General features: G+C 39.6%; 1 protein-coding gene across 2 annotated transcripts in view; it reads right to left on the reverse strand.

The window, feature by feature from the left end:
- The window catches only part of LOC114661965 (cytohesin-4-like), a 182,585-nt gene that overhangs the window by 30,079 nt on the left and 130,885 nt on the right, over nucleotides 1-21,621 (reverse strand). For both annotated transcript variants that reach the window (XM_028815238.2, XM_028815237.2), the window contains 3 exons: nucleotides 5,108-5,226; nucleotides 356-436; nucleotides 159-271 (listed from right to left, as the gene is read on the reverse strand). In XM_028815238.2, the coding sequence (XP_028671071.1) occupies nucleotides 159-271; nucleotides 356-436; nucleotides 5,108-5,226 (313 nt within the window). The remainder of the gene's footprint in view (nucleotides 1-158; nucleotides 272-355; nucleotides 437-5,107; nucleotides 5,227-21,621) is intronic.

Below are 21,621 nucleotides of genomic sequence, written 5' to 3' on the forward strand. Positions count from 1 at the left end.
TCATGTGACACGTAAACTCCTCTTCCTTGTCTGCTCTGTCTTGGTTGATACTTTTTCTTTTGGTTACACCTAGTGAAATTTCATCCTACCAGCTATAATTATTTATCAGACAAACCATAAATTAAATTAATTTTTAGTTTTTCAAGTACACAACTTACCAGTAGATTGGAAAACATTAAGGTTGCATATGCAGTAGCGGGTGGCAAAAGCCTCCATCATTCTGTCAATCTTCTGAGCTTCACCAGGTAGCCTAAAGCTCCACAAGAACTGCCTGGGAATAAAATATATTTTATTATAAGGTGAAAAACATTCATCAGTTAAATTTTAGTTATTAAAAAATGTGTCATTCTCCTACCTGAGCGCCTGGACCAAGTTTAAGTCAGAAAATTCATGAAGCTCAACAAATGCATGGAGAATTTTAATATTCATATCCTCTCTACAATGGAAAAGAAAACAAACATTTTTAAAGACTGTAAGCACTTTCTAGTGCCAGCTCTACCAAATGTTAACCAAATTCATTTAGTTTAACGAAGATCTAAGAATCAACGCCTCAATTTACAAAAATAAGTTAAAGGATATAACTTTCTAAAAATGTGTTTGCAGTATAATATTAGTGTGTGCCTCCCATAGTATTAGCGAACACAAGGGTTAAAGTTCTGAAATACTCAGGGATGCCAAGGACGTTGCACCAGGATGGTGTGGTTTGTGAATCTTGGCTGTCCTGGATTATAAAGTGCCTTGAAGGTTACAGGTAAAGGTGTCAAAAGGGTAGTCGGGTGGGGATTGAGTGCCGAGTTCCATAGATTGAACTTGCCACATCACTTGTTTGTTTTATTGGATTCTGCTTTGTTACTGCGGCCCTCTTTTGAAATAAAATGATGATTAAAAACCAAAAATGACTTAGAATATGTGCGCGATACTCAGGTGCACTTGGTGACTTAGTTAACCGAGTTGAAAGTTGGAGCATGTTAATTTTTTTTTCAAAAAGAGTTAGTTATTACATTTTTTGTTTATTAGATATTTTTGTAACAATGAGGCATATTCAAAAATAACAGCAAGGAAAGAATTCAATTCAGTGTGTTAGTCGACTACATTAAATGGATGCTTTTTAACAGCACTTTACAATATCACGTAGTTAAAGGGGTATCCAAATGGAACTTTGGCAGCTCGGTAGCTTTCACAGAGAGCAGATTTCAAGTCAAGTGACGTACAAATGGCATCGATTGATGTCCTATTGCTGACTGTTGGTTCTGGAGAGTCTGTGACCAATTGAAGCATTTTGAAAGACGCAGAAAAAAATCTCCGTTGAAGTATCGTGGCAAAATTACAGACTGATTTGGACGTTGAAGAAGTGTAGGTCTGGAGCTTTTCCAATAAATGATATCATAAAAACACTAAATCATCTCTAATGAACAGATAATGCGACTGTTGAGGTTGGTTTTAGCGCAATGCAAATACCGAGCACATATCTGATTGCTGTAGACATGCAGGAATTCCTTTCCTCTTACATTCATTTATAGATTAGTGACTTTTTTGCAGTAGAAGATGTGAGCTGCTGTAGCAGAAGCTCAGTTTGTGCCCAAATCTCTCCCATTATGTGACTAAGTTGCCATCAGGAGCCACTATCAGGGCAAGTGAAAGAGGAAAATGTACAAAATATATGTTAAAGTGACCTATTTCAAGGTAAATTTGAAACAGTAAACTAATCTGTAACTGAACTCACACCAAATGTTTCTGTTTTAAAATGAACTAGAGAGCAAATTCACAGATGCGTTTCTAAGGGGGATTTTGAAATTTCACAAATTTGTATGGCATGATCTATTAGAAATACGAGTATCTCAGACATATACATACAGCTTTCCTGATAAATTTTCTATAAGAATAAGGGTGCCAAATTTTAATAAAATTGGCCCACTGAGAGCCAAGTTATTTCAAGTGGACAGAAAGACGTGGCAACCACAGTAGGTGCTTTTTTGCATTAAAGGCGAATGCACTTAAAAAGGCTATCGTGATCTATGAAAGATTATTCCTGCCAAAGTTCCATGCAATCTAGTGTGTTAACATCATTGCAATGAAACTATAACTTTAGAGTATTTTTATTGCGTCATAATTTAAAACATATCAACCAATTGATCAATTGCTTTGTGTCAGTTTAAAATGCAATACAAAGTCATATTGCACTTTAATTCATGTCCATAGATATCCTGTTATAAATAAAAGCAAATTGTATTTCGCTTTGCAGCTGCGTAACAATTAAAGACCATGCATTAAATGTGCCAAAACCGAATATTGTGACAGTGCGGGCTAGCTCCACGCTACCAGTTCATGCACCACCATCGATAACATTACCGAGGTGAGCCAGACAGATGAGGCCACATGCAGAGCAACAAGAGGTAGGTGCAAAAAGGTGCCAAAGTGCTTTTATTTAAAACAATCCAAAAACAAATCAGCATCCAAATTAAAGTGCAATGCACCATCCATCATAATGTAACCGTGAATGTGGAGGTAAATATTGAGACATATGATTTGAGCCAGGTGAAGGAATGATGTAATCACCTGGGGCCTCATTTATAATGCCGTGCGTAGAACTCACACTATAACATGGTGTAAGCACAAAAGCAGGAATGTGCGTACGCACAGAAAAATCCAGATGCAGGAATCTGTACGTACGCAAACTTTCACGTTCTTCCGCTACATAAATCCCGATCAGCATGAAAAGTAACGCACGTGCACGCGCCTTCTGTCCCGCCCCAACTCCTCCCAGAATTACGCCTCTTTGAATATGCAAATCAATATAAATAGCCCTTAAGATCAGCCTTCTGTGAAAAGACAATGGGAAAAACACAGAGGAAAACAGAAGAATTTCAGCGAATACAAAGTGGAGGCAAGGAAAAATGTACTATTTGTTGGTTTAAACAGTGGTATAAACAAGAAAAGGAAATTGATCAAGTGACAGAGAGTGTTGGAGAAACTCGAAAGCTGAAGTTCACAAAGTCGCACAGTGCCCGAAATAAAAAAGAAGCTGTCACATATCAAAGTCGCAGTGAAAAGCCGAGTCATAGCCCACTGTGTGAGTTTCATATGAAAGCTTATTAGGGTACAGAGAAAAAAAAATAGGCACACAGTGGGGAAAAAAGCACGAAATGTCAACTTTAATCTCGAAATTTCCACTTTGATCATGTAGTTTATTTTGTCATTAAAGTAGAACATCACAAACTTCATCTTAAAATCATTTAATTTACTAGTTTCTCAAATCCCATCGTAACTAAAGTAGCACGTTAAATGCTTTGTTTTGTATTTGATCTTCTATGTGCTCCGTGTGTGTGAATCACTACATGCTTACTGGCTTTCTCTTCCTCCGACAGGACACAGAATCCATTACATTCGGAATATTACAGCTGTCTGAATAATTAAAATACTGAGATGTATACTTGATATAATTTTCATGATGATAGGAGTTAAAGCATGTTATTAAACATGGGAACACAGTGATTGTGCGCGACCTTCGATGAAATAATTTATTGCAGCAGTACTGTCTCTTTCAAACGTACTAACCCCCAATTCCTGTCCTTCCTTTTCTTTCTCCAAATACCCAATCGTCACACAATCAGCACTGTAATAGACGTTAAGCCTTCTGTAAGCTTAGAATGCCGATTCTTCAAAACTTTTAAGGAACGTTGAAATATCTTCCTAGTACATGTTTAATTATTCTATCCTTCACGCCAGTCCCAGTGAAGCATACAGTGCGAGGCAGGAACAATCCGTGAATGGAGTGCCAGATCCTTGCTACCGTAGCGACACAGTGTCCTTTAATTATTAACAATATAGATTATTTAAATTAAGTTAAAGTTTTATCTGTATAATATAATAAACATATTTTGCTGCATTTCATCTTAAAAATGATATCATCCTCATATGTAAATACACACTTTATAAAGTGGCTCAGGTTGTGCAAAATTATAACTGTATCACAAGTTTTCAGTGAGGTGATTGTACTTATACGTACAAACAGTTCTACAAGGAGCACTTGATGGACTGATTGAGTGCGTTTAGAGCTCTTGGGATGGAACTCTTTCTGAATCGTGAGGTCCGTACAGGAATGGTTTTGAAACTTTTGCCGTGTAAGAAGCAGTTCAAATAGGAAATATGGCTGAAGCAGCGTGTGCTTGATGTTGTATACCGATAATTCTCTTTCCGATCAGCTGCTCCAAGTGGTGCAGTGAGAGTAATAGGGAAAAAGATGATCCGCTATGGCAACACCTAATGGGAGCAGCTGAAAGAAGAAAATAAAGGTGCAGTGAGAGTAACAACGCTACAGCAGCTATGGTATTTGGAATAGTTTGACCATTCAGTGGACCATTATATTGTTACTGGTTAATTACAATCAGATGCATTAAACTAATAAACAATATGCGGTTAATTTCAGTGTATTTATAAAGCCGCGTCAGGGATGTGGATCTAAAAAAGAAAAGGAATCCACACAGAAACAGTAGCACTGCTTTGACACTGGGTGTCGCCAGTCTGCAAAACCAAGCAGAGAACTTGCGTATGCCAGGGTATGAGGTACCGTGGAAATGTGCGTGGCTTTACGCCAAGTTTAGGTTTTATGCATCGCGATTTGAGCGTGGAAACGTTCGTACGCAACATTTCTGTGCATATGCACCGTTTATACATGAGGCCCCTGGACACTTGTCTCTGGAAGTTTATTTTGTGGACGCTTGTATGAGTGGTTGATGAAAGGGGGCACAAATCAAATACATACATAGGGTAACAGAGTTCTAATGGACATGCACAGACTACATAATCCTTAATTTAACCCGGTTAAGGGTTATTCATGGCTGTATAATCAGGACACTCAAGGAGAAATCTACCAGTGTTCACCAGGTTTCTCAGAGTCCAACGACCTGATTTCTCAAATCAGAATAAAGTGTTTACATGGCATTTTAGAAAACAGGTTTCTCTAAATAACCGGGTTATTGAAGTGTATTGTGGGAGATCCAGGTACATATTTCAAACCCCAAATTCCTGAATTCCTTTAAAATAAACACAGATAGACTGTGGGTAGCAGACAGACTTGATTTGAACCAAAACAAATAAAGTCAGGTACCTCTCCCCCAGAAAATCTCCAATGGCTGTTTTATTCAGGCCATCTTCCTTGTAGAGAAATTCTGCAACAGCTTTGGCTTCCCAAACCAGGAGATTATTATTGATCAAATATTCAATTCCCTAAAAAAAATAAAATAAAATAAATCAATTCTAAAGCTGTGAGGCCAAAAGTGACAAGAAAATAAATCTTTTTTCAGCTTGACCTCTAATCTGACAGAGTCACGTTAAATCACTTTTCAGAAATTCTCAGCACAAACATTGGCGTGCCAGCCTACATTGTGAGCTGTCAGTGATAATGCAAGGCCATTGAACCTTAAAAGATACTGCTCTCCTCGGCATGATTTATTTGAATCCTTTCACTTGTGCTTTCATTAACCCTCAGACCAGCTTACAGTAGAAGGGCAGAATAAAAAACAGACTTGCACAGCACCAATTTTCCACTCAATCACAACGACTTCTAAATAAAAGAGAAGAAGCTGAACATATATTAACAAGAGACAATTGAACTGACTTGATAACAAAATAAAACCAAACTTGTTACACATTGTAAAGAATTAAAAGGCACAGATATATACTTTAAGAAAATAAAAGAAGCCATGCCACGGCCATAGCATACACTATCTCAGAAGCAGGTGGAGAACCAGACGAGACTGAATAGAAGTGTTACACACACGCACCGTGTCCGAGGATTATGGGGAAAGCAATTGAACCAGGAGATGACTTTGGAGACCAAGAGGTGGAGTCAGGCTGAGCAAGGGGGTCAAGACTGGGAGTATGAAATAAAAACAGGCAATCGACGATCTAACAGACAAGAGAGGATTGTGAATCAAAGTCAGAAGGAGGTTGCAGCAGGAATTCAAAATCCCAACGCTAATGGCCTTCTTAGGGGAAAAAAATGGCTCACTAACACTAAAAAACAGAAGAAGGTGTTGAGTCCTACAAGGAATAAGGAATAGTGAGATCACCATAATATTTATATCATCAATTCCTGTGATGTCATCAGTACCCATCTGCAGTCACATGACCAGAATCAAACTACCGCTAATTCAACAATTCATGAACCCAACATTAAAAGTAGAAGCTGCATGCATGAAAACCCCACCCTAAGCAAAAATAGATAAGTATATATTTGAATATATTACGGAAAGAAATGATGCATAAGATGAACATCGATAAATCATAGTCAGGTCAAATTAAGTCAAGTAGAGCTTTATCGTCATCTCAACCATATACATTAAAGCACACAGTAAGACGATATAATGTCGTCCAGGACCAAAGGTGCAACGTACATCACAACAGCGCAATCAGACAGGTTACGTTTAAGCTAGGGTTGCTCCAACGGCTTATATTTAAATGGCTTCTTTTCATTATTTTTTATAATATGGTTCTGCTACTGCGGTGGGTTGGCACCCTGCCCAGGATTGGTTCCCTGCCTTGTGCCCTGTGTTGGCTGGGATTGGCTCCAGCAGACCCCCGTGACCCTGTGTTCGGATTCAGCGGGTTGGAAAATGGATGGATGGATGGATGGTTCTGCTAATTTGTTATATGTTTGATTATCTATAACTAGTTAATTCTGCTCTATTTACTTATTACGCATTATCTTTGTATGTGACTTGGTTCTCTTATGTTCCTTGCATTTTGTGGGTGGTGCCTCCCATTCATTACCATGACAGGGACCACCCCCAACTATATAAAGGCAGGTTGGGAAATGAAGTCCAGGGCGGTTCATTTTAAATGCGCTCTGGTGGATCTTGGTGAGATTTGCGAACACTGCATTTTCATTGATTTTTGACTATTTTGTTTTGTTCTCAAACTTGGATTTTCTTGTGGGTTTTGTTTAGGGACTTACCTGTTAGACAAGTTCTTTTTGTAATTTCTTTACTCCGGTGAACTATTTAGTCGTGTTTTTCCTATTACTCCAATAAATCTTTTGTTTTATTTTTATTTTTTAAAGTTTTTTCATTGCCTTGCACTGTACAAGCCAGGGTTTAGTGGTGATCCCCTCCCTTGATTGGCATTTTGCATGATTTTTTTGGGGCATTTCATAATATATTTTTTGAACTTTGATTTTTTTTTATACGAAAGGACACTGTGTGCCTTTAATATGGATAATGACATCCTTTACTTCTACAACTCTGTGATGGCCAGTGAGATTTTCTACACTGTGGTGTTTTGGGTTGGTAACATCATTTCAAGAGAAGCCCACCGAATGGACCCCCTGTAGGTCATAGAGAAGGAGAGAATTAAAACAAAACTGAGTGCCGTTATGAACAATGCTGCATATCCTCTTACTGACACACCAATATGGAGGACTTTCAGCCAACAAATCATTCAACAGAAGTGTGTCAAGAAACGTGACTGGGGCTCATTTATACCAACAGCAATACGTCTGCATAATGTCTCACTGGGACTGGGACTGCCAATCAGAAATGTTCTTTCCTTTTAATTTGCTTGCTTTATAGTCATTTTGATGTGTGTTCAGACCATAGTGTGTGTGTATTTATTTATTTTTCTATTTATGTTTTTATTTAAAGAGCTAGTGTAAAATGCCAAATTTCTCCCTGGGGACAAATAAAGTTCCATCTATCCATTCATCCAGGCATCCTTAGTGAGGCAAAGATAATCAGCATTAAAGCTGTGATCCGGTCCCTGCTGGTTGAGCCAGTTATCAGAACACTTCACTATCGTCTTCCTAGACAAGTCCTAAACTCCAAAGTCAGAGAACACTGGTGAACCCGAGGAAATGGTTCAAAAAACAACACTTAAGGCCTAACATAGATAAGACTGAATTAACATCACTAGTAGAGAGAGCCTGATCGTGGAATGTCCCTGCCACATGATTCATTAACTGTCACTTCATTTTGAGATTGACAAATGACACGTAAGAATTACAGGAGACACCAGATTTGTGGAAGGTCTCCTATTCCTGTTGTCTTAAGGTCTGTGGTCTAAAGTCACACATACAATGACAGTTTATGCCCTTATTTGATTGTCCAGAAAAACGAGAGTGAAAGACTTAAACTTGGAGTTCTGAATGTACTGTAGAATCTTTGTTCACAGTTTAGCAATATATCTTGCACTCTTACTTTGTCCCTATTACTTTTGCAATGTCCCCTTCTTCTTTGATTAATATTGTACAAGTGTTTTGTAAAGCACTATGTAATATTTAAAAAGATAATTTGGTAAACAGAGAAACGCTCTTCACTAAAACTAAAAGAAGCGGCCAAAAAAATAAAAATCTGTCAACAATGAACACCCACCTCTACATAATCCACCACCAACGCTGCTCTTATCTTGCGCTCATGTAGCAGGAAATAATTGGTACAATACCACACAAGAAATAAATAACAAAAAATTTCCAGCACCTTAATGAATATGCATACTGCAGGCAAAATGAAGATGAAGAAAATCAGAAATCCACCTTATTTAAAAAGATTATCCATTCTCCCAGCAAGAATCTCACCCCATTTTTTTAGTATGAGGGGGCGTCAAGCTAAAGTTAGAAAATGTAATGCACCTTATCAAAACTGATCTTGTAATTTCTCAATGGAGACTCCACCCTTCTCAATGCACTTGTGCCACCCTGCCTAGAAGTGCCAGTAGAATAAAAGTTTTTGTCTTGTCCTCGCAACCACTCGTGCACCCGAGTTATCGTAGGACACTACATGCCAAGGGGTACTACAGTCACTACTACAAGTCACTTGCTGAAGACCAATGAGAAGCCTTCTATTCGATCCAAGTGGTGGGGACTGCTGTCTCAAGGGGTCCTTTTGCGGCAAGACAATGACACACACTGCTAAGAACACCAAGGTTTGTCTGGAGAAACTGAAGTTTGAGGTATTGCCACATCCTCCTTATTGGCACTGTGTGATTTCCACCTTTTTGGACCGCTAAAAAAAACATCAGGGTGGTCATCGATTCATGACAGATGACAACGTGAAGAAAGCGGTGCACGAGTGGTTGCGAGGACAAGACAACACCTTTTATTCTGCTGGAATCCAGGCACTTCCAGGCAGATGGTGCAAGTGCATCGAGAAGGCTGGAGACTCCGTTGAGAAATGACATGATCAGTTTTATTGAGGTGCATTCCATTTTCTGATAAATCCCATATTCTAACTTTAGCTTGACTTCCCCTCGTATTCAATTTATAGTGCACTGATTACCTGCACACAGTCTGTGTGTGTCAAAGCTGTTTCCAGCTCTTTGGATGTTCACATATAGATAAGCTTAGCCAAGTTTAAAACCGGTGCCGTGGCCAGGTGTCTGCAGGCTGACGGACGGACTCACATTGATCGTTGGGGAGCAACGGTTTAAGGAAGTCCGGTTTTGGTTTAACTTTTTGGTTAGTGGTTCTTTGTTTGAGTGTCTTTATTTTCTGGAATATGTGTATGTCTTTTGTTTAATGACTTAGTACTATGGGTAATGCAAAGATGGAAACCATTGCCCACCTTGGTAATTGGTGACACTCAGAAGCTGAAGTAGGATAGAAGAGCAAGAAAAAGCATTGCTTTTAAAAAGGCGGTGATCGTCTGAGAACGGGGTCGAGCGATCTGTAGAGTAGAGAAGTGTGTTTGGTGTGAACAGAGCTGGCCAGCTGAAGAGAAACGGGCTGCCATAGAGGAGCTATACGTTTTCTCCTGTGAGCCATTTTATTCGACTCCTATGGCAGGAGACTTCAGCAGGGTATGCCCACAGATCACTTCATTCATCATAGCAGTTTTTGGAAGTTTTAATTTTTGGAACTTTCTAGATTAAACAACCCCCTACCCCAGAAACCCCACCATCCTCCAATAGTTTTGATCCACAGTTGGTTGACTCTGTGGTTTGTGGAACCCAAGGGTACAGAGGGCCGAATGTAGTATTGTGTGTTTTCTGGACGACCTGCACACATTTATTGTTGTGTGTTGCCATCTTTTTTGTAATTTTACAGAATAACAGCTTCAAAGTCACTAGTGCTACTGACTAATCTTACACTTCCAGTTTTTAAAACTGGTTCATATGTAGTTTTGTGCAAGTAGAATAACTTAGTTGTGAAAAGCAAAGAAAGAAAAAATCAAACACACGCATACTGACTGAAACAAAGCGGGACTTGAAACTCGTGGTAAACTGGGGCAGGAAGGACTGTGTTTAACCCCACCACAATTTCCTACCTTTGTATGTTTACCAAGAAATATGAACACATTATGTCTTACCCTGAAATGGAATAAGTCAAGCTACAGATGGATGGTTGGGGGTATGAAATGCACAACTAATGTACGATTTGCAAGCAACAGATATAATCAATTTGTTTCCTTGCTCTGTCCATTCTTATACACAATCTTCTGTTCACTGAAAATGCAATTTTAGTTTATTTCACCCTTGGGCTTTTTTTCCTCTCATGCTGTTATAGTGCCATCTAAGTGAAGAAGTGTATAAATCTGCAGCATTGTAATGCAGAAAATTTTAAATGCTATTACTACTGTTAAAAATACACACATGGAAGCATACACATACCCAAATGCAAACCTGCCAGGCTAAATGATGTCTAACAGGAGCTTTTATAAAAATCGGGAGTAGTCTCCCCTCGACTTTCGCGTATACTCAGATATGGGGATGGATATCTGAGGAGTAAACCGCAAGACAATGATGATATTTTTATATTATGTACATTAAAGAATTAATAATATATTGAACAATTATTATAAAAGTAAAGTTGAATAAATCGGACTCTGACAGTGCATAAATAAAAGGTAAAGTACCACTTCCGGTTAACTCTTTTAGGGCTAATTTTTCTCCCAGGGCTGACTATTTTCCCAAAAAGTAACTTTTTTTTAGAAAAAGAACACAAAGCAATGGTTTAACATATCAAACCAACAAAAAAATATTTATTTTTGACAAATGAGCCTGCATACTATATGTTTTCACATACTGTACATGATACACGGCAAAGTCCTGCAAAGTATGATATCACTCAAAGCAGCCAATTGCATGCATTGCCACATTGCACTGCTTACCACAGCGTTTCTCAACCTTTAAGTTTTTGCGACAGTTTTAATCGCACCCCCCTAGCTTTTTTTGAAAGGAGCCTACTAATACCAATTTGTTCTTTTTATTTTATTATACCTACTTTACTTTTATCGACATTTATCTAACTCTATATTTATTTTTCTAGTATCAGAATGTAGTTTAAGTTAATTTGTTTTGGTTTCAATAGATGTATTTTTCATATTTTCGATTCTTGTTTTCTTTTTTCACATCTTCGTGCCCCCCTTTTTGTTATTTCACGCCCCCCTAGGGGGGCCCGCCTCACAGTTTGAGAACTACTGGCTTTACAATATTTTCAATTGTCTGTTGCTGCACACAACATAGTCAGGTTTGTATTTTTTGTCCTCATATGTTGCAGGAAAGTCACCCGTTTGACATTGTGCCATGCCAATGCCACCAAGTTATCCACCCGCATGAAAACCGGATTGTCACCTCTTTTCATCTTCAATTGTGAAGGCCTGTGTCTCCTGTTCACCCTCACTGTGCCACAAGCTCCAATTCCCCTGCTCTGTAGCTCCATGAACAATTCTGGACATGTGTAAAAATTGTCTATGTACACAACATGACACAAATGTTCATAGCCCTGAAGCAGCTCCAGCACAACCTGACTTGTCAAGGGACAGTTCTCTGTTTGAAAGAAATACTTTCCTGTATATGTGATTACTTTTAGGCAGAAACCAGTGTTTACTTCTGCCAGTACAAAATCCTTTATGTCATACTTTGTGGACTTGTCTGGCATATATTGGCTGAAAAAAAGGTGCCCCTTGTATTTTATCATAAATTCATGCACAGACAAATCACGGCCAGGCTGATAAAATTGTTTATATGTTGGTTCCACAATGTCAATGTCAAGCAGGGGCTGAACTTTATACATGGGGTTATAGCCTGGCTCACCCCTTGGAATTTGCTTCTGGTTATCACAGAAGTGAATAAAACTTTGCAGGAGCATGTACCTATCACGCGGCATAACCTGTGACGTAACAGTGAGTTTTGTCGCCATTAAAAGCTGACTGTCGCCATCTACCCATGGATGTCGACTTTTGTCGACATGCGCCCTCAACCCCTCCTGTCGACAAAAGTCGATATACGCCCTAAAAGAGTTAACAGAAATAGCCCAAAAGTTGATAGAAATCTACCTTTTGCTCCTAATACTTGTTTGCAAAATTTGGTTGACCTAAGTGAAAGCGTACTCAAGTTATCGTGTTTACATACACAAACACAGACAAACACACAGACGTAATTCCAAAAATAGTATTTTTTGACTCAGGGAGGTTTTAAATGTTGAGATTCATTAAAAAATCTCAAAATCATATTTTTGGACAATTACAAAACTTTCCCTACAAGAAAGTAAAGCGGACTCAGAGAGGTTTAATACGGCAAGATTCATCAAAATCTCAAAATCTAATTTTTGGACGATTACAATATTTTCCCTACGAGAAAGTAAAGTGGACTCGGGGAAGTCTAAAACGTCGAGATTCATCAAAATTGCATTTTTGGATGATTACAATACTTTCCCTACGAGATACTAAACCGGACTCAGGGAGGTCTAAAACGTCATGATTCATCAAAATCTCAAAATCAAATTTTTGGACGATTATAAATATTTTCTCTACGAGAAAGTAAAAAGGACTCAGGGAGGTCTAAAACGTTGAGATTCATCAAAATCTCCACATCGAATTTTGGGACGATTACAAATATTTTCTCTACATTTTGTATATGAGAAAGTAAAAAGAAAACAGGAGTCACTAGGGGGCAGTAAATCAATTATTAACACTAGAATTACCAGAGTCTACGAAAAAAACTCGTAGATCAGGCCCACCTTAAAACTGTTCGCACCTCTCCGCTAGTGTCTTTTGTCATCTAAATGTGCAGATAAAGACAAGCTGTAAGCAACCGGCTAGGCCATCCCCCCCACCGACTTAGAACGTGCACGAACTTCTCCCAGCTCATGCTTTCATTGATTATCTGGGAGTGAAGTGGAGTTTTAGAGTGGAAATAATAGATTGTTATTTGGAAAACACGCATTTCATGTGTGTTCCGTTTCTACAGTAATCTGTGTAAACACATTGTTAAAACAGAAACTTTTTCATATTTTAGTAATAAATGTTACAAAATGTAGGAATAAACTATAAAATGTGTGAAGCCTGAAGTCCAAAGATCAAATAAACACTTTCGCAAACGGTTCAAGAGCAATACAACAGCTTCCGTGGCGTAGCGGTAAGATTTGCTGACTTAGAGCGCAGCAGACTTTCTGTGCCTCAGAGACCCGAGTTCGATTTCCCGCTGAGGAGAGAGTGTTGTTTTTTTTCTTTCTAACCTTCGCCACTCTGCCTGCCTGCCTGAACTCCCTGTCTATCTATATAGTAATAACAGTAATTTTATTATTATATAGCAGCTTCCCTGTCTGCCTATCATATAGTGCCTTTCCTTCCTATCTATCTACTGTATATATCTATCCCCTTAGCTGTTTTTTTTATATATCTATTATACAGTGCCTTCCCTGTTTATTTATATACAGTATCTAGTGACTTCTCTGCCTGTCTGTCTGTCTGATTGCATATAGCACTGAAAATAAACACGCGGTCACTGATTACAAACCGCAAGATGAAAGAAAGAGACTATATATATATGTATATATATATAAATATACAGTATATATGTGTGAAAACATCATCGCACTAATGCAATATTATTTGAAAACGAACAGCTGCAGATCGGGTTTGAATATACGCGCAATCTGACGCTGTTCATTTTCAAATAATATTACATGTACTGTGTGTTGAAACTGCTGCACTGAATAAGCTGACGCCTTCTGTAACAGCGTCAGTGTGTATTCATACCCAATCTGATGCTGTTCGTTTTCAAATAATATTGCATTGTCAGAAAGGCGCTATATTGCACAGACTTGACACAGGAGGCACGTATAAAATACAAATATTTTATTATTCTTCAGCTGGAGGGCATGTCTTCCCCGTAAACCCCCCAGCCACAACACAGTCCCAAGCACTTATAACTACCAGTACAAGCACAAACACTTCTCCTTGGCACCACCACTCCTCTCTAGCAACCTTGTCGTCATCCTCCTCCACCCGACTCTGGCCCCTGAGTGGTGGTCGCTGGCTCCTTTTATAGGTCACCTGGAAGTGCTCCAGGTGCTTGATCACCGAGTTCTGGCAGCACCTCCAGGTGTGATGAATCTGTTGCCCACACAGGCTCAGGAGTCCCAAACACAGCACCCCCTGGCGGTACCTGCGGGACCCAACAGGGCTGCCCCCAACTCCAGTTCCCAGGGAGCCCTGTGGGAAACCCAGGCACTACTCCAGCCCAGGGGGGTGGCCATCTAGCGTCCAGGGGGAGATATTGCACTGTCCAGGGCAGTGTGCAGGGGCGTCCTGGCTGGGTATGGATGCCAGCTGCCTGCCACAGCATGTACTGCACTATTTTAGAATAAAAACATACATTTGATTTCAGTCAGTCTGTAACAGCCAGTGTAAATGTATGATAATTGTAAAGGTTAGCTTTTTTTTTTAAAATTCAGTTTCATTCTCTCAGTCGCGTTCACGATTCCCCCCCTCCCCATCTGACACTGCTGTTTTCACATAAAGATGTGGTATAGCTCGAATGTTATTTATTTGGAGACGCGCTATAGCGCGAATGTTATTTATGTAGGGAAGAATGCCACAAAAAGTGCACGCAGAGCTATAGCGCGTCTTTATGTGAAAATTGCAGTTTCAGATGGGGAGGGGGGGAATTGTGAATGCGACTGAGAGAATGAAACTGAATTTAAAAAAAAAAAAAGCTAACCTTTACAATTATCATACATTTACACTGGCTGTTACAGACTGACTGAAATCAAATGTATGTTTTTATTCTAAAACAGTAAGAATAAGAGCAGTTCTCAAAACGGAGTCGTTTTGGGATCAAACTCATGACCTTTTGATTACCAGTCAGTTGCTGATACCATTACACCACAGAAGCAGTTGTAGTAAATGTGTCAATGTGGCATGCTAAGGCGGCTATTTTTTCTGCAGTTATATTTTTGAATAAAAGCGCACTTGTTCTGTTATATTTGTACCTTCTGTGAAAGTGTTTCTTTGATATTTGGACATCAGGCTTCATACATTATATTGTTTATGCCTACATTTTGTCATTTACTACTAGAATATGAAAAATGTTTCTGTTTTAAAAATGTGTTTACACAGATTACTGTAGAAATGGAACACACATGAAATGCGTGTGTTCCAAATAACTATCTATTATTTCCACTCTAAAACTCCACTTCACTCCCAGATAATCAATCAAGGCATGAGCTGGGAGAAGTTCGCTCACGTTCTAAGTCGGTGGGGGTATGGAATAGCCGGTTGCTTGCAGCTTGTCTTTATCAGTACATTTAGATGACAAAAGACACTGGCGGAGAGGTGAGAACGGATTTAAGAAGCGATTTAAGGTTGGACGGATCTACGAGTTTTTTCATAGGCTCTGGTAATTCTAGTGTTAAGGGGCCTGAGTTGCCTCGAAAGCTTGCATATTGAAATCATTTTAGTTAGCCAATAAAAGGTGTCATTTTGCTTGACTTCTGACTAAAGAGTGCACAATAATCAAACTACAAACTTCAGATGGAAGTCATAGTGAAACAAGAGAAAGTCCAATTTTTACCCAAATTGCTAGACTGTAGACACATTTTGCAAATTAGATGTTCTGAAGTGATAAAGGATTTTGGGTTTCAACAGACCCGAAAAATACATTTTGTGACAAACATCTCTCTTTAAGTGAACCATGGGGTTTCACAGGCACTGCCAGAAGAGGACTTTGGCCTGATTGTCTGTGGACTTTATAAAGCATCACAACACTTGCAATTATTCAAGCGGGCTGAACAAGAGTGGTCCCAAGAGAAGCCATAAATAGGCGCTGCTGCCAGTGCTCGCCAAGTTTTAAAGTCAAAAGGTGAGGTGGATGTAAGTGCACTGGTAGGGGAAAACAAAATTATGTGAGAAGATTTCAGGGCAAATAAATGAGTCACTCCATTGTGATAAAGGAGCTCATGTTTACTCAAGTCAAGTAGAGTAGCCAATGTTTCTCTTATAATTTGATTAAAAAAGCTAAAGTTTAAAGTTGGCCAGTATGCTCTGGTATGCTCTAGTACTCCGTACTGGCATTTCTCCATTTTGCTGACAGTTTATGTATGCATACTGGTGTATACTGGCACTACTACCATCCCATATTTATTAAAAAAATTCTCACTTAGCGCATTTGGCAAGATTTAATTAATAACATTTTAGAATAGGCATATTTATCCTTTAGGGCGGCATTTTCCCATCCGTTTTTTCTAGCTGTTCTTACCTATGCTGTCGGCTTTCTTCTCTTACTCTCAGATGGGGGTTGAAGTCTGTTTTGCTGCTCTCCTTTTAACAATCTGACATATATTTTGTTTTCTTTTCATTTTTGTTTTTATAGTTTTTGCTTTCTTGTGTTTATGTGCTCGCTATGAAGTCATTTGTTGTATATGTTTGATTTGATTGTTTGTAATTTTATCTACTTTAAAAAAAAACACAAAATAAAAAAGACTTGTCACTTAATGAGAAAGTCAAATGTGCTGTTAATCGTCTTGATAATCGCGCATTTCCTTCCTTTAGCTTGGCAGGATGTTGCTGGTAAAAAGACAATAGATCATTTGAGTCAAGTCATTATTTCATTGTTTACCACTCTGTAGATGTTATTTATGATGTGATTAACTAATTGGATTTAGACATATTCTTCTGCAGAGAATTATGTTTTGGGAAATGCCTTCCAGAGAAAGAGTGATATCTAAATAATCTCTTTCTGCACAGTCAGTTACACACTGTATCTGATCAAATGTTCCCATTTATTTGCATTTCAGTTATACTTCAGTCCAGAATTTGCATGACTGACCTTAGAAAGAGTCATGAATGTTGGATTTTTCCTAAACAAAATAGTCCATCTTTTTCTTGCTTACTATTTAAAGATTTTAAACATCACCATAAAGTGAAAAAATACAAGGTATCCTTTCAAAGACCCATCTTGAGTAAGTAGCATCCATGGGGAGGGGATAAGGGAGGGTTAAGGAGTGGTTCAAAGCGTATGGTTCATATTGTAATGGACAGCAAGGACTCTTACCCGGCCAAGGATGCCTTCTTAAGGGAAGGACCAGGGGAAAGACCCTTCACTGGGCAGTACCTCCCCCAGGATGACAGAGGGCAGTCCCCCTGGCTTGCTATGGTGCCACAGGTTTAATGCATGGTGCCTGTGGACACTGCCAGGGGGCCCATGAGGAATGGCTGAGCCCTTCTCTGCTGGACTGCCGCCATACCCGGAGGTAGATCACGGGACACTGGGGCACTTCCGGGTGTTCTATAAAAGGAGTCACCTCTCTCCATTTTGGGAGCCAGAGTAGGGAGGAAACAGACGAGACTTGAGGGAGGAGTGGACATGGAAGAAAGAGAGAGGGGTGACAAAGTGCTGTGATTTATTGGTGCTTATTGTACTGAATATAGGTGGGAAACCAAAAAGGAAAGTGTTTCCCACGCTGTAACGAAAGCCTTGTGTGAGTCTGGAGGAGGAGGACGAAGCTTGCCAGAGGAGGAGTGGATGTGGAAGAGAGAGTGAGGCGAAGAGAAGGAAGTACTGTATATTGATGCTCTGTGGTGTATTGTGCTACGGTATTGGTGGGAAACATAGGGGAAGAGTTTCCCACACCTAAATAAAATTGTGTGTATTGCTAGATTTGTGTCTGGTGTCTGTTGTGTCAGGGGTTGAGGAACTGGCGCGCCCCCTGGTGGTCACAATATAGGCTTGGGCTCTGATTATTACAAGGGACATTGAAAAACTTTTATATTTTCATCGTAGTACTAGGGTGTTGTACCGTGTTAGCCATTATGAATGTAGAGACAAGCCAAGCAATATGACACCTTTTATTGGCTAACTAAAAAGATTACAATATGCAAGCTTTCGAGGCAACTCAGGCCCCTTTACATCTTGCCTGAAGAAGGGGCCTGAGTTGCCTCGAAAGCTTACATATTGTAATCTTTTTAGTTAGCCAATAAAAGGTGTCATTTTGCTTGGCTTGTCTCTATATTTTCATCGGGAACGGTGAAGGTGGGAGGAGTAGTAATTGGGCATTAAAAGTTACTATGATGCTGGGAAAATTACATCGCAAATGAAGGTGACTATGTAGAAAAATGATGTAATTTGTTTTTGAAATTCTTAATGAATAGAGTTTAAAAAAGTGCGGAAACTTTTTGAACATCCCTTGTATTACTTCCCTAACCCTACTGATTGCTACTGTTACTCCCTTTGTTCTGCCACAGAAGCAATAGGCAAACAAAAATTTTTAACACAAGGCGCAGGAGATGAGAGAGAGAGTGAGGTCAAAAACAAAGTGTGCCAAAAGCCAGAAAAGCACAAATGAAACCAAATGCCGAAGCCAAATGCATAAACCAGAATCAAAGTTAAAACAAACATGAAAAGTCCTGACTCCCTAAAAGATTTTCAAATAAATGCAACCATGGTTTATTTACTTTAAATAATACAAGGCTCTGGACAGCTGCCTTGCCGTAAGGAGATTAGGGTCCTCCACGTGTTTTCGTGTTCTCCTCATGTCCATGTTGGTTTGCTCTGACAGTCCAAAGACATGCAGGTTTGGTGGACTGAAGATACTAAACTGCCCAATGTGTGTGTGTGTGTGTGTGTGTGTCCAGAGGTCTCTTTCTACCTTGTGCCTGATGCTTGCTGGGATAGACTCCAGCCCTCCGATGACCCTGGCTTAGATTAAGTGGGTTAGAAAATGACATGACATGATGCTCATGAGCCTGATACATTTTTGTGCTTACAGCAACTCATTCTTTCGGTGTGACCACCTATTCAATAATTGAACCCCAGTATTTTTTTTTAGTGTTTTTAACTCAAGATGAAGTAGTATAATAACCTCTGGGGAACTGTGACTTTAATTTCCTCAGATCACATTCAGAGATCCCACTTATTGAAAAACTGCCTTTTCAACTAACAGAGCAAAAATAGCATACATCTCTTTAATGGCCGGGTGTTGTTTTTGTGTTATTGTTCTTTGAAACAAAAAGCATGGTCATTGGGAGAATTTGTCATTATTTTTAAATTAACTTCATGCTGTCTTTGACGATTAGAATAGAAGTGCATTAACATCCCAAAAATGAACTGCATGTACCTCAGGGCCATCAACATATTACTGCTCCTGGTATCTGTGACCAGCTAGTATGCCCTTCCATAAAAAGAGCATATGATTGATTGTATTTCATGTTTTTCCAGGGGGAAGAAGTTAAAAAATCAGAACCATAGAAACATGAGGACAATAATTAATTGTGCAAACTACCATAATGGGGGATAAACAAAAAAAAAAAAAAAGAAAGAATAGATGCTTGTTCAGGAACCTGAAATTCATAACAAGTGACATTCATAACAAATCTTACTGAAGAGCCAACATGTGTGTTTTTTAGCATTTTCTAGTGACCACAGGGTGACACTAGTGACATGGCAGCAATATCCAAAATGTGGCAGGATGGCAGAATGCAGCCTGTTAAACAAGTCAACAAAACAAAACAAAAACTGATTAACTGGCATGAAAGCTGAAAGGGATCAATGAGAAGAAGTCAGCTCTGTTATGTTACTTAATTTAACAGAACGGAGTCCACAGAACATTCTATATTAAGTGCCTTGAGCATGGGAAAGGTGCTATATAAATAACATGCATTGTAGATGCGTTTACCCAAAATTACCAAAATTCTGCAGCTCCATATTGTAAATGGGATTCAGCAAAAACCTGACGCGTCAAAAAGATTCCACAGACAAAATATCTTAATTTTTAAAAGTTTTAGTTAAAATTCAAAGTAAAACAGTTCACACAAAAAAGAAAAAAATTAAAATAACAAAACTTGTTTAAGAGAAGTTCTGTTCAAAGCTTATAAATCTTGTTACATTTCTAATAGTTATAAATCACTTCTAAACGTTTCTGAACCATTTAAGAACGGTTTGAAAACTGTATGTCTATCCCATTTCTATGTTGAAAATGGGTCTTTTAAGTCCCTGTGCACTGGGACCTGTTCAAAACAACAACTGACTCAATTAGCACACTGTATCTTAGTTATAGCAAAAACGTTCTATCTCATACTAACTTACAGAGGGAAAAAGGCTATACCATTGTCTATGGCTATGGAAGAAATTTATATTCCATTCAAATTAAGCAAACACTAACTGAAAGCTTTAACTTTCTAAGATTGGCTCTTGCATGTATTATCCATATCACTAACCGAGAATGGTAAACCGGATATGGACGCAGGGACCTGCCCGTGGACGCAGGAGACATAGTGTGCAGGCGTCACACAAAGCCCCCCTCTCCAGAGTGAAACAGGAGAGACTACGCACGTGCGCAGGTGCCACACAAAGCCCCCCCGCCCCAGAGCAAAACAGGAGAGACTACGAACCGTCTGACATGCCGCAAGCAGGATAAAGTGAGGTCAGAAATAAAAGACAGAGTAGGAAACAAAGTAAAACGCCATAAAGAGGTTAAAGAATGGGGCCAAACACATGGAGAGCAGGTTACAGATGATGAAAACTGGAATGCAACAGCTTCAAAAAAAAAACCTAGGCACGAAACACATGCACAGCGAGATACAGAATATAAAGGCAGAAAAAACGACAGTTAAACGTCCACACCACACAGCGGAGGCAGACCCGGAAGGTGCAGGCGCCTACATCAGGCGTGGGAAGGTACGAAAGGCAAAGGCGCCTAAACAGCATGGTAAAACCCGACATAATACGGAAGGCACAGGCGTCGCCACCATATTGTGAGTGGCACTACTGCGTAGTGAAGGCGCAGGCGTCACCGCCATATTGTGCGTGGCACTACTGCGGAGTGAAGTTAGGAATAATGTGCTGCTTGGGATCGAACAAAACGCTGAACGCGACCCAACGTCTGAAACTGCGGAGGCAAAGCACGCATGGGTTCAAACCAAACGAGCTCGACTGACGGATATATGCCTACAACGCACGTCTCAAACCGCAGAAGCAGGGCAAGCACGGGTTCAAAATAACGCAAGCTCCTACAATGCGCATCTGAAACTACGGCTGCCCAGTGGGCATGGGTTCAAAATGCCGGGGGTAGGCGAGCGAAGCCCCCTTGTTATTATCTATATTACTAAACGAAGGTTGTATATATGCACGGATACCAGACGCACCGTAAGCGCACATGCACTGCTCCTCAGCGCCCCAGAGTCAAACCCAGCGGCTTCCCAGAGTCAGTAGGTGGCGCCCAAACAACACAACACGACCTGTAAACTAAACTGGAGGTAAAGCGTGCACGCTGGGTTGTATATATGCACTGATGCCAGAGGCCACAAGCAAGCCGTACAGAGTACAACCGCCGCCCCCTTTGTTTGATAATGTAGATCTACAAGCCCGGATCCGCCGCCGTCAGCAAACGACTTCTAGCTAATGACACAGCTG

This window comes from Erpetoichthys calabaricus, chromosome 12 (assembly GCF_900747795.2).
Source record: "Erpetoichthys calabaricus chromosome 12, fErpCal1.3, whole genome shotgun sequence".
NCBI lineage: Eukaryota > Metazoa > Chordata > Cladistia > Polypteriformes > Polypteridae > Erpetoichthys > Erpetoichthys calabaricus.